At 37.2% G+C, this 14,744-nt stretch overlaps 1 protein-coding gene across 1 annotated transcript in view; it reads right to left on the bottom strand.

Moving 5' to 3' along the window:
- lrfn5a (leucine rich repeat and fibronectin type III domain containing 5a) overlaps positions 1-14,744 on the bottom strand; it is a 63,590-nt gene that overhangs the window by 7,638 nt on the left and 41,208 nt on the right. Inside the window, exon 2 of the mRNA XM_016478539.1 lies at positions 3,050-4,457. Coding sequence (XP_016334025.1) covers positions 3,050-4,437 — 1,388 coding nt within the window. The 5' untranslated portion in view covers positions 4,438-4,457. The remainder of the gene's footprint in view (positions 1-3,049; positions 4,458-14,744) is intronic.

Raw genomic sequence — 14,744 nt, 5'->3', positions numbered from 1 at the left:
AATGTACTCATTCTAATATATTAAAATCATCTTAACATTGCTGGTAGGTTATCATTGCACAAATCAACACACTCTCTATGTTTAAAAAATACAAATTAGAAGAGTTCTAAACTAATGTATTATCTTTCTCAACAAGGAGCTGGTAACATCATTGTATCTAAAGGAATTAAAGCCACAGCTTCACTGTTAATAGAGAAACGTGGCAAACGGTGGTAATTCATACATACACAGACCCTCTCTCTCACTAAATCACACTTTTCTGATAATAGAATATTGAAGTGGAGATCGCTAAACTGCAAGCTAACCGGTGTTTTCAGAAAGCAATTTTAGAAACCTTGCACTTTTCTACTCCGTTTTAAACGGTGTTCTTGTATTCAAGCGCGGTCTATATCTTGTATATAAGCGCGGTCCACTGCTGCACACGTGCCGCGATATCTATACAGGGCCAGCTGTATCGATACTTGTATCATCAGAAACATCTTTGATGACAATTATCAGGAAATTTTAATTTGAAAGTGAACTAATCCTTTAACATCCACTGCAAGATCCAATCAATTTCTCATCGAATATTCTGTATAACTCAGAAATACATTGTGTAAGATGTGAATGACATCTCATATTGACTTAAAGCTCAGGAGTGATAGTCAGAAGGTTTTAGAACTCAAAGAATCAAGATAACAGCCATCATCATTGTGCCCATGAGCAAGACACTTAACCCCAAGTTTAACAGGGGATTGTCTTTTATAAGTTCATGGCACTTTTCTGCAGCTTTATCACAGAAACAAATTCCACTGGCCTTGTTTTTGTGGCGAAAATTCGATTATAGTCCGTGTTTCACTGCGACTGGTCTGTTACTAAATGTGTTAACTGAGAAGGGAGCACTTGATAACAACATGGGGTATCAGCCAGCTGCTTCTCTAGTAGAAAATAGGTCGAGATGTATCTGTAGTCTTTCTGTGGGCTTCATTCTCATCATTTGTGAAAAGAGCTTCCCACACAATGTGCTCTGTACACAAATGATGAGGTAATGGCTTTCCTTCTGCAGTGTGTCTCATTGAACGTGAACGCTCATGGCCAGTGTGTTATTGTAATTAGCCGACTGTGGCTCATTTACAGCAGCCCATTGAGATAAAGTAAGCCAAAAAATGAATCTCTTTTTGATTCCCCCAAGCGAGTCTGCAAAGCACGTAATTATGAGAATGTATTAATGAGTACAGAGTATGTGAAAGGAAATACTGTTTGAGATAGCACTAAAACAGATTGACTAACACACATAATGGTTTCTGAATATAATCAACACTATAAACGATTATTTTATAAGATGTAAGATTTTTATAGATTAAGCGATTATTCAATTTTATACTTTAATACACTCTAGGTAGACACTCTTGCTAATCCTAATCAAAGAGGTTCATGGATTTTGTTCTGTGTTCGGTCTCCCAAGTGCCCACAACCTCTTTCAACCATCAAACCAGACCAGGTAAGACCGGCTTAGGCTGGTTTAAGCTGTATCTTTCAGCAGAAATAGCTGCAATAGAGAACAAATGACAAAATAGCACTATGTTATCAAATATTCCGGTGCCCAAGTTTTCCAAACATTCACCCGGTACGCCATTGGTCAGTTGGCCCCAAACTCACACTATTGGTATAAACACTGAAAAACTTCAAAAGTATAAAGTTATAGTTAGAAAAATGTAATGCAAATTCAAGTCTGGGCTACAATATGACAAATCACAACCACAAAAATACAAAAGCACTGCACAGTCTAAAAGCCAGGCTGCAAAAACTAATACACCGAAAAACACCAGCATTATTCATTTAAGAGAAAATTAGAAATGGATTTCTATTCTACCATTTCACATGGACAGAAAGCACAGCATTGATCCATCTATCCATTAGAACAACACAAACTAGTGATGGATTTTTGCGCTAATGTACAAAATATAAGGTCCTTTTTCTCAACTGGCCCCTTTAACACCTTGCTGTTGACTTAAAGGGCAAAAGTCAGTTCAATCATGCATCTAGACTGATTGTGTTTTTTCAACTGCCTTTTAAACCAAATCGTTCGCTCTCCTCTTGCTGGTTGGTCTGAGAGTCTATAGTAAAATGGGTTCTTAAATTTCAATCTACAAATTACAATCTACAACTCATTTCAAACCACATACTGATATATCAGCCCATTTTCCAAATGTTTGCATTGTATTATTTCTGTGATAAAAATGATGTCCAGAACTGTACACATTTAGTGTAATTTTGATGGATTCATTGGATGAAGTATTGATGGTGTTTACTTCACATTGCTATTCTATTAATTGTGTACTAAAATGTAAATCTGAAATGTTAACATCTGAAATTCAATCTTGAATGAGAGGCGTTCGAGAAGGGGTCAATAAGTTTCAATAGCCGTGGCCATTTCATTCATAGATCTAAAGCAATGTCATGCCATGTGTAGAATACTAAGTTCACTGTATAGTAAACACATTCTAATTCAGTTCAATCCTAAGTTTTACTCCTTGGTCATTTCACAGTAGGAATAAGTTGTCCTTGTTAAGCTAACTGTCCTTATTGACTTTTCTCTAAATGATCGTGGTGGGACTTCAGTCAGCAAAGCCAAACAAGCAAAATGAAAAAAGAAACAGCAACAACAAAAAATAATGACTAACAATAACTGTTCAAAATCCACTCCAGGAAATGGCTAAACATCTAGCTTGCCTCCTAATCTGTAGTTGTCTAATAAACATGGTATTATATATTATGAATATTGTTGTCTCTTTGACAAATTGCTCTTAATCCTCTTTTGTACACTCAGAAAATTTACAAAAGTTGCACCTTTAGGGGTACAACTGCTAGTCACTGGGCCAGTACCCTCAAAGGGACACCTTTGTATGTTCTTTACCCTTAAAGGGTGCATAATAAGTGCAATAAGCATACATTTTACTATCTTAAGGGTACATATTACTACTCTAAGGTACTATTATGCAACCTTTAGGGGTAAACTTCCTTTAAGGGTCTTGTAAATGCATAAATGTAAAAAGTAATTATTGCTCACCTGTAAACAAGAGAGTCATCATAGGTTCCATTATACTGAATCTGAAACATGCGTATTCCAGGTATATTCCTCTGAAAGTTAAATTCGATGAGTGCTGTGGATGAGGTGGCTTCTGCCATAACCACCCTCTTATCAGAGCTGGTTTTGGCATCGCCGGTGTGGTTGCTGCCGTTTGCTCCTGCCCTAGTCGAAGTGGAGATGTCAGAAGAGCCCGGGTCAGGCTCTTGGATGTTATTGGTGCTGTTGCTAATGTGCGGAAGCTTGATGATGACCAGCTCCACGGTTTGGTGGGCCTCCCCGGCGGGATTCGAGGAAATGCATGTGAAAGAGCCCGTGTCTTTTACTGTGCTTATCAGGATGTCCAAAGTTCCGTTGTTGTAAACCAGCGTGCGTGATGAGTTTGAAACCAACTTCCCATCGGGAGATATCCAGTGAATGGCAGGTTCCGGATCTCCCCTAGCTTTGCACTTCAATGCTACCCGTTGGCCCTCCAGGACCCTCATCTCGTGAGAGTGGCGGGTGATGAGGGGTGGCTCGCAGAGGAACTCCTCCTCTGGGATGGACCAGAAATAGCGTCCAGAGAGGTGCAAGGGTGTGGCGCAGGTCTCCAAGTCATCCTCCCGATTGAGCCGCCGAAGCCACAGCAGCTCACAGTTGCAGTGTAAAGGATTTCCTCCAAAGCTCAGAGCGAAAGAGGAGGGATTCAGTACACCAGACGTGGCCAGAACCTGCGCCCGCTGGAAAAGCGGGTCTGGCGGAAGCTTCTGGAGCTTGTTGGAGGTCACGTCCAAGCGGTTGAGCTTCTGTAAGAGGGAAAAAGTCCCCTCAGGAATGTATTCGATCATGTTATGGTCCAGACTAAGAGTGTGTAGGCTGGTCATCTTTTGAATGGCCTCCCAGGGGATGGTCTCCAGGTTGTTGTAGGATAAGTCCAGTTCTTCGAGGGCTAGTAGGTCATTAAAGGTTCCCATGTGGATGAGGGTAAGTTGGTTGTTGTTCAGAATCAGGTGATGCAGCTTAGACATGCCACTGAAGGTATTGTTGGCTATTCGCATCAACCGGTTGTGGTCTAGATGCAAGGCTCGTAGGTTCTCCAAGTCCGCGAACGCATGTGGAGTGATGTAGCTTATTGTATTCCTTGACAAAGTAAGATCCACCAGCTTGGTCATGTTGGCCAAGTCTTTCCGTTTTACGCTGGTGACAAAGTTATCAGCGAGCCGGAGCTCCACGGTGTGCCTGTCTATGTTGGGCGGAACAAAGAGCAGCCCTTTTTTGGCACAGAGTGTTGCGAGGTTGGGGGACAGAACTTGACAGACGCAGCGCTTTGGACAGATCTGGGCCTTCACTGCCATTCCGATGACCAACAAGCAGACAAGCAGTTTTTCCATTGTAAATCAGGTTTTTACACCTAGGGAAAAGAGGGGGGGAAAAAGACAAAGGGTGTGATTAATATACTACTGTACCTTTGAACTACAATTTTAAGCAAATCAGGCCTTTATTTAGTTAGAGCATAATTGCATTCGTAGATGTTTATCATACACCAGTGCTTAGCACAGCCAGAATGCATGTGATAACAGCAGGTCATTGGTTATCCCGCAGTCATTTCAGGAACTGTGATAAACAGTTCTTTTTGCACAAACAAAACCCCATGTCAGATGTAAGAAATCAGCAGTTTTGTAACACAGCAGTAACATTCCCAGGCTCAAAATCAGTGCTGCCAGATCTCAAAAGAAAAACAAGCAACCTGCTCTGATAAAACAAGTCCAAAATAAGCAACCCGATTTTTGTCAGATCATTCTTTTGCCACATTAATTACGAGTATGCTTGTTCAGACTCTAAGTCAATACTTTTAAAGTTGTAATGTAGTTAAAATTATATATATACTGTATATATATATATATATATATATATATATATATGTATGTATATACAGTCTCCAGTCCCCTGTGATGATTAACTTTACATATTCTCCAACTTGTTCTAGCAGACTTTGAATTTAATTTTCCAGAGATCTAATGCATTTTAATGCTGTAATGAATGTGATTACATTGAGTGTGATGATTCTGAATACATAGCATGTGGTAGATATTATACTAATTATTATTTTGAATGGTATAGAAAATCAAAAGATAAGGTTGTTAACACATCTGGTCGCTGTCTTTTAGATATGTGTTGCTATTTAAATATTCATTTTGTAAATGGAAGAGTTGGCAAATATATCGATGGAGAGTTTACATTTATGTCAGCAGCTGCATGTAGTGTGATTGATTATTTCATTATATCCAGTGAACTATTTGCACATGTTAAATATTTTTACATTTTATATGTGGATATTTCTGATCACTTCCAGTTATTATACACCATGAGGATAAATAGTGTTGAATCAAGGATTAAAATGAAGAAAGATAGTTATGTAAGACCCTGGGGTAAGATTTAAATGGGGAACTAATGGTGAGAGGCAGTTTTTGCAAAGATTATCTTATTTATTGAATGGAAACTTTTTAGGTGGCTTTTTTTTACTGCAGTGGAAGAAGATACTAATGTAGCAGCTAAGATTTTGACAGACTACTTACATGAAGCAGACAGATTTCTGATTTAAAAGTCTATTTAAAAGTAGACAACCACAGTGGTGGGATGAAGATTGTCCATTTCAGAAATGCGCAAAATGTAGTGCTGTAAATCAATTCAGAAGAAAAGGTAATGTGAGGAATTTGAACAGTTACATTCTTGAGAGACGAAAATGTAAAAAGCTATGTAATAGAAAGAAAAAAAACAGTACAATTCAAATGTTTTAGGTAGGGATGCACCGATACCACTTTTTCCAGTACTCGCCCAATACCGATACTTTAATTTTGGTACTTGCCGATACCGAGTACCGGTACCGATGTTTTTATTGCATTTGTAAATTTTTTAAATATTGGGTACAGAAACGAAAAAAGAGTATGTATGATGCTAGTTGGTTAACTTAATTTATCAAATAGATACAGTCAAACCAAAATGTATTCAGACACCTTCAACATTTCTCACATTATCACAGTTTATTCGCTATAGTTTAGAAAATGGTAATAAAATATGACAAGAACTCAGAGTTAAACTGTTTCAGAACAAATTCAGCTTGATAATGTTAGATAACTTTGATAGAAAGGTATGTAATGGATTACAATCAACCAAAAATTATTCAGACAGCTATTAGTATGACAGTATTTACACAACTACCAATACTTAGTCGGGCAACCCTTAGCCTTAATGACAGCCTGTAGTCTCATGGGCATGCTGTCATCCAGGTTCATGCAAACCTGAACTTCAATTTTTTCCCCAGACTCGATCTGAATTATTTTTGGTCCCAAATTTGTATCAGTTTTTGCCCTATGGTACATCATCTTTAATTTAATAGCATTAGAGCTGCCCCATTGCAGCGGCTTAGTACTGTAATCACGCACTTTACTGTAATAATGCAGGGAACCACTCGTTATAAATCTCCTAACTGTGATATTTTCAGAAATAGAAGTCGCGGTTTTTTTCATCTGAAACGTGCTGCGATTTATATTCCAAAGCCACTCATGTAATGCAGAAACACTCAAGCAAGCAAAAAGCGCGCAACGCGTGCACATATTTGTACTGCTGCAGAATGAGAGGGACAATTAGTACAGCCTAGCTCATTTCACACAGGCTGCTATATTCACTTTCGCCAGAAAGTCGTTATGCCTAAGGTTGAAAATAAATGATGTTTATAGTGAAAGCCCCCATAAATGGTCTTATTTTTACGATTTAGTTTTAATCCAAATGATGCGTGCGCTAAGTGAGTGAACATCAAAGATTGTTTGATTCACAATTTAATATAGATGCTGATTTTGAGAATGTTGTCACAGATTGTGTGAATAATCGTGAAGCTGCATTTTTTAATCAAGATGAAATTTTGGATAGCAATATTACTCATAATGAGGTTTTTAAAACTATTATGTCAATGAGTAATGGAAAAGCCCCTGGACCAGATGGTATTATTATATGTTATATGTATGTGAAAGGAACCAATGGTCTAACATAATATTTTGGCTGTACCATTGGAGGGTTACAGAAACAGATTGAACAGCTGGAAAAATTCTATAATCTTTATGGTATGAGAGTGAATTTGAGTAAAACAAAAGTTATGGGTTTTAGAAGAGGGTTTTTTTAAGCAAGAATAAAAATAATAGTATTTCACTGGTGAGCAGATTGAAGTGGTTAGTTGTTACAAATATCTGGGTATGTGGTTTACACCAAAAATGTCAGTGTGGAAAACCCAACAACTTTTAGCAAGGTTTGTTCGTAAACATAAAATTAGCTGCAATCAATCTCTGTATTTGTTTGATCGCATGGTTGTTCCTCTACTGTATTATGGATCTGAGATATGGGGCTTTGAGCCAGTGCAGTGTATTGAAAATGTTCAGGTATCTTTTTGTAAAAAAAACTCCTGTGTATCAGTACAAGTGTGAGCAATGTAGAAGTTGTGGGTGATTTGGGTAGATTTGTATTGTCCACTTCTTATATGAAAAGATGTATCATGTACTGGATAAAATTAGTGTCTATGTCTAATCATTGTTATCCAAGAAAATTTTATAATATGCTTTTTCAGTCAGCTGAAGTACGTAGAAAAACATGTGTTACTTGTTTTAGAGCTTTGCAGTATTTTTATGGTTTTTCTCGTGCTTGGGAGGCTCAAAGTTTAGGTGATATAAGAACATTCACAGCTATTCTTAACTGACGACCAGTGGTGGAAAGAGTACTGAAAAAATATACTCAAGTAATGCTTGAAGAATGCACTTCCAGCAGCCATGATAAACAGTTGGCGGTTAAAGTTTTCAATGCACAATTTGATTTGACGAAAGTCACGAGACCTATTACTTTCTATCCAATCACATTGATGGATAAAACATTTTTTTAAAATAAGCATGTAACGACCACAAATGGAGGAAAATAGCAGAGTAAAAGTACCGATACATCACTTAAAATGTATTAAAGTAAAAGTACCGATACATCACTTAAAATGTATTAAAGTAAAAGTACCGATACATCACTTAAAATGTATTAAAGTAAAAGTACCGATACATCACTTAAAATGTACTCAAGTAAAAGTAAAAGTACACAATTTTTAAACTACTCAAAAAAGTACAATTACTGATAAAAACTACTTAATTACTGTAATGTGAGTATTTGTAATTCGTTACTTCACACCCCTGCTGACTGAAAGAAAAAGCACACAAGGCATGGTATACAACAGTTATAGAAAATAATAAGTTAAATATATATGCACAATGCAAATCTTTATTAGTACAAGAGAGCTATATTGCGTCTGTATATAACATCAAGTCATCATTTAGCTATAGAAACAGGCAGATGGAGTAATACACCAGTGGCAGATAGAATCTGTAATTATTGTGAGTTAACATCAAATATTGCTGTGATAGAAGATGAGAAGCATTTCTTGTATTATTGTATGTGAATTTGCATAAGAAATATTTGGGGGATCTTGTTTCTGTTTGTGATGTCTGTATTGATGTGTCAAGTGTTTGTGATTTTGAGTATGCATGGAGATTGGCATTGTATATATACCACGGAATGAAGAAAAAGTATCTGCCATGTCATTGTGATCTTGTGAAACCATGGGCCAAGAGGCCATATATTCCTGAAAATAAACTTGAAACAATTATATATATATATAACCTAGCACCACTTGCAGCTCCCTGGGGGTCTGTGGACCCCAGTTTGAAAATCAATGATATAAAGTGTGGTTTGATATAAAACAGCAGGTGGGGAGATTTGCATTAGTGGTTAGTCACACTTTATTGTGATATTGCAGCTAATCACTAGCTATTCCAAATACACAACTGGAAATAGGCCCAAAAATGCAACCACTTGCCCATATTTATAAGCGACTTTATAAAAAAAACAGGCCCAAAGTAGCTTATAACATGACATGCACTGATGCAGCACTGCTCAAAATAGATAGATGAAGTCTCTAAAGTAGTGTGGGTTTATTTCAGGCAAAACACCTGGCTAACAAACGTCATGCACACTAGAGGAACTATTTTAACACTTCAGTTTATTAGTGGCAAATTAAGGACTACATTAATTCATTCAAACCCCAATATGCTCTTTTCATCTTCGATTTCAAGGGTTTTAACTCAACATCTTCCTTGTCTCACTTTCTCACACTTCTCTCGAAGGTGTGACTCATTCTTTCCTACTGTAGAGTCCTTCACTCTCCGTTAGAACTGTGTGGGTGTGCAGAAGAGCTGTTTCATAATGACTGTGCGTGAACAGGGAAGGCTTTTGCAAGACCCTGACCCAGTGGGGGCAACTGTATTATATTTAATTATATAATTATGCTGACTTGAGTATGTAATGACACAATACGGGGTCTAAAAACTCTGCACTCACAGAGAGTACTGCATTAAAAACAGCCATCATTAAATGGTAAGAGAAGGTGACATCAGAGACTGTCGGAGCATTAGACCTGAAATTACTCAAAGAAGCATGATCATTTATTGACTATGTCATCTTCTTGGTGGTGACGGTCTTAATAGGATAGTATATCTCAAATATGACAATTTGTTATCGTTTATTTATCCTCCTGTCATTCCATACAATTAAAGTGAATAGTGATGAGGAGCTGTTGCAGCCCAAAACTGACAAAAAAGCATAATAAAATTACAGTAAAAGAAGTCCATACGACTACATTCAAAGTCTCAAAGTCACATGAAAGCTTTGGAAATCTTCCTTTCCATCAAAATCAAGACATCATACCAGGCTTAGACATCATTGGTTCTTGTGCCTGGATTCCAATCGTGACACAGAACATTTGAACGTGTGTATGTTAAAATTATGAATGAGAAAGACTCGAGTGAAAAAGATGATGGAAAGATGACTTTTGAACATGGCTGGACAAGATAGATACTCCCTCTCACATGAAAGACTCATCCGGTGAAACTATCTTCAGCACACAGGATACTCACAAGAGTACCACAAACCTGATGCCGCCACCCAGTCACACAGCAAATGCAAAGATCATGTTCTTTCCCGCACTGTAAGTCTTCACTATTGATTTTCATTCCACCCTGTGGACAGACCAGAGCAGCAAGATTTGAGTAAACGAGAGAGAAAGGGAAGGAAAAAGGAAAGAGTGAGAGAGACTGAGAAATATGATGCCGTAATGGAGACTGATGTGTTGTGCATATGAACAACAGGGAATAGTATGTAGAGTGTGATTCATGCCAGTGGATCTGATTCACGAGCCCTGACTCTTCACCAGTGCAGTAAAGCATAAGAGGCCTCAGCAGATGTGCATTATGTTTTGCCTCAAGATGAACTGAATAATGTGTTCAAGCCACATGGTTATGCAAGGATCAGTGTATAAAAACTACTTTTTACACTGCTTTATGAACTAATAGGACACAGTCCCATACTTATATTTAAGAATATTTTTCTTATATGGTCTAAAAACCTAAACTAGAGTATCACAGATTGTATGGGAATCTAAAGCAGATTGGGAAGGTACTTGCCCAGATAATTCCCAGTACAGCAATTATCCAAGCCGCTGTTTACCTCACCTCACAATTCCGCCAGTTTTTCCGGCATTAGCTGTGAAAATGACAACCTTATCACGGACAATGATTAAACATGTTAAGTTGTGACAAATATTCAAAGAACACCGCAGACTAGCTCAAATGTGTTCATTTATTATCCAAGCTTACAACACCCAGAAATCGTTTCTTTCATCACCTTTCTTTATCACTTATGAATGTAGATTTGAGAATTACTACATTTGCATTTCTCAATTTTTTTACAAACTTAAATAGAGACAAACTACTGAACAATAGGCCTAATTATTCTGCATATTTCATGCTTCATTAAGGGCATCTAAGTGATAAAAATATTCAAAAAATAAATAAATGTTTTTGATATACCAGCCTAAAAAAATAAACAAAAAAAACCTTAATACTTTGTTCTTCTTCCAATCCAGTTTGAATTCATGACTTTAGCATTTTCATTTTATACGATCTGACGAGTACTTCACAACTTTCACCTAAATTACTTTCAATTTAACAACTTTTTTCATACTTTACCAAGCACACTTGTCCAATCCATCTTTTTGGACGACCCAAATTAACTCACTTTTCAATAACTCTTTCACCTCACATATTCATCCACACAACAGTGGTTTTCAACTGTTGAATCAGTAGGCCTAAATGTCTATGAGGAGGGTTCTTAGCTGCATTTACAGACATCATTTTTGTATCCAAAAACTTCATACTTCCCTAATAAATAGTAGGTGAGAAACAGTATGTGAAAATAGTAATATGTCTGAATTCAAAAGGTGTGTCCCAATTCACATACTTATGCACTATTCTATATGCCGTTTTGTAGTATAAGTAGTGTGAGTAGTGTGTTCACATTGAAAATTCCAACAAGAAAAAAGTGCCTGGATGAAGCACTTAAATAACTGAAAGAAAGAAAAAAAACAAAACAAAAACAAAGTGTGGAATGTTGGACTCTTTATGCACTCAACTGTCGCTGCTTTAATTACGTAGCGAAGGGGGAGGGTCTATCAGACTCCGATGCTGAATGACAAAATAACCTTAAACACTACACGGCCGAGTGCATAGTGCCTAAGTACATAGTGTATAAGTGCATAATGTATAGTGCGTCATTTGGGACACAGCTACAGTCTTCATAAAAGAGTAGGTGAAAAGCACCTGGATTACCTACTATTTCCAGTCAGATTCTGAAGTGTGCATCTGATGGACACTTTACTATTCTATGAGGCCACAGAAGAGGATTTGTGACTGGCAGTGAAGTGACACAACTGACTGACACTATGAACACTATGAAAGCTGTAGTACATTCAGATTACATTCATACTATAAACATTCATTATATATAGAACATACCTTTTAATGGTCACAAACCAATTACTGACTCAAAGGAAGTGCCTACTCAGATATTATGTGATTTTGGATGTAGCCATGGCGCCGTATCTTGTATAGACTGATGACTTTTATTTTGGAATTGATTTCAGGCTTATAAACAGAATACTACCATGCTGCATATTCCTTCAATATGCATACTGTGCACAGTAGAGCCCGACCAATATGGGTTTTTTGGGGCCGATACCAATACTGATATTAGGGAGTAAAAAAAAGGCTGATACCGATATATCGGCCGATGTCTCATTCGAAAGAGGGCCTCGAGGCGTACACTCGATTCGCGTTCGAGAGGGTTCCTTGAGCTGAAGAGATCCCCCGAATTTGGTGTGGATTCGCCGTTCCGTTACGGAGATATGGCCGTTCAAAGTTTCAATGGTTTTCCATTGACTTAAGCTTTAAAGCGTTTCATCCAGGTCGCCAGTAGCAAACAATGGAGCGCGCTCTGCTGGACAAAATAAGTAATTACACCATTTCAAGCATTTTATCTGCATTATATGTTCTGTAAAAAAAATGTTCATATCGGCGGCATATCGGCGGCATATTAGCCGATACCGATATATCGGCGACAGTCTCATATCGGCCGATAATATCGGCAAAACGATATATCGGTCGGGCTCTAGTGCACAGTATTCACATTCTGTATGCATAGAATACCCAGGTGATCCATTACATTCGCAACTGTGTGGAATACTGCATCCCACAATGCACCAGTGTAATGGATGAATCAGTGCTAATATCAGATGTGATGCATGTTTTTCTTGACTCATTCTATCAGACTGCCAAATGTTAAGACATGCTTACACAAAAATCTAAATCAAAATTAAATGTCTATTATGTACAAGAATTTTACATGAAACATAGAGCTAACAATATAGAATTCTAAGAATATAGATATAGTAAGCTTGAACATTATTTGAAGATGTGTATTAATCTGCATTTGTAAATAAACCATGCATGGGATCCGGCATACATACAATCTTACATAATCTTCAATCTAATGAAACAACATCAGCAATCCCTCCCAAAATGCAAGCTTCTGATCCAAACACATACTGATGTAAAAATATCACTGATCCTATTAAAACCCTCTCTAGTCTGTTTAAACATACCAAACAAAAAGCCACTTTGTATTATTCTAAATGACAAGTGACCACACTGAATATCAAGCAGATGATGTATGCACAACAAACACTTATGAAAAGCATAATGATCTACTGTAATGAGGAAGCTGAAGAGTGCTGTCAGTCACTTTGACAGGAAGCAATTGCCGTGTACTTCCCTGTGAAGAGCAGCCCCAAGACAAACACATGCTAATGAAGCATGTCTGAGAGAGTATGGATGTTTCACCCCACCACAGCCCTTAATAAAGTGAGGCGCTCGGTTAAACCATAACACGTACGCCACAGAGCTCCTCTGTGGTTCTTTATGCAGGGGTGTGAATCCACCTCAGTCCTGAGATAGGAAACTTTACAAATGTTTAGATATTATTAAAAATAATAATAAACATAATTTCTGGATGTTAAATAGCTAACTGCAATCTCTCCTGTAACTGGTTCTCTCCTGTATCGGTAGCCAATGAGCTCGCTGCTCAACATTCAAATATATGACTAGTGCTTGCCGTAGCAGTTGCAGCTTGCTTCAGAAACCCTCCACCTTCCCCAGCTCCACCTGTATAGATCTGCTATGAGGTGATTCATGTATGCTATATGGGGGTTATTTCATGTGTGTTATATTTGCAGCAGCAATATTTCTTACATGCTCACAGCAGCATGTTGTGGATGTATTGGCAGTAGCTAGTCTCGGTACTTGCTCCGCCGCCGCAGCAGATGGCAGAAACAAGCTTTCATACTGTACCAAATGTCCAACATAGTAGACATAAAATTTTATATGATAAAAAACAAATAGGCTATCCATTTGTTTTTCACAATTCATAATAGTACCTTTCAATAATGAAAAATAGTACAAATGTTTTTTTTCAGGTAAAAATATGGACCATTTAAAAAACGTTTCACTTGTGATTTGGAGTGGATTGTATTCTGACCAGAAATAAAATTCCCACAAATGACTACTCAGTATTTTCTGAATTGTGTAAAAACATCTAAAAGTTACCCTGACAACATAACTGCTGCCATGGAAAGAAAAAAAATGGTGGAGAATGCAGGATGTCGAATTGGTTGTGAGTCCCTTTTTTTCCCCCTTACATATGTATGTGTATTCAACTAAAACGGTCACATTTGCGACTAAAAATATTAATTTGCAAGCTATATTTTTGCTGAGATCGCCACTGGTGACTATATAAATTTACATGTTCATAATGAAATTCAACCAAGTGGCTCTTTAATGTGGCATGAGAGATTGCTTTAGCACTTTAGTTCAAGCGGCACATGAACCCATCATATCTTTCTCTTTACTAATATAGTTCGAAATAAACATGAATGGACATCAAAAGGTATATTATAATATAGCCTACACTGTAAAACCCGATAAGTTCAGAATACTCAACATTTTTGTGGACACCGATTACCTCAAAAAATTTAATTAAGCAACTCAAATTTTTTAAGTTAACATTAATCATAAATAACAATTAAGTTAAACTAAAAAGCTTATATTTGTTTTTGCTTAATGTTTAAGTGCAGTGTACTTAAAATTATTGTTCATCATATGTAATGTTTTTCATTTACCAATTATTTTAATGCAGTAGTGCTTCATTAAAAACAAATACTAACTAAAAA

Source organism: Sinocyclocheilus anshuiensis, unplaced genomic scaffold, assembly GCF_001515605.1.
Source record: "Sinocyclocheilus anshuiensis isolate Anshui unplaced genomic scaffold, SAMN03320099.WGS_v1.1 scaffold1098, whole genome shotgun sequence".
NCBI classification, from domain to species: Eukaryota; Metazoa; Chordata; class Actinopteri; order Cypriniformes; family Cyprinidae; genus Sinocyclocheilus; species Sinocyclocheilus anshuiensis.
This window is presented reverse-complemented; position numbering and strand designations above follow the sequence as displayed.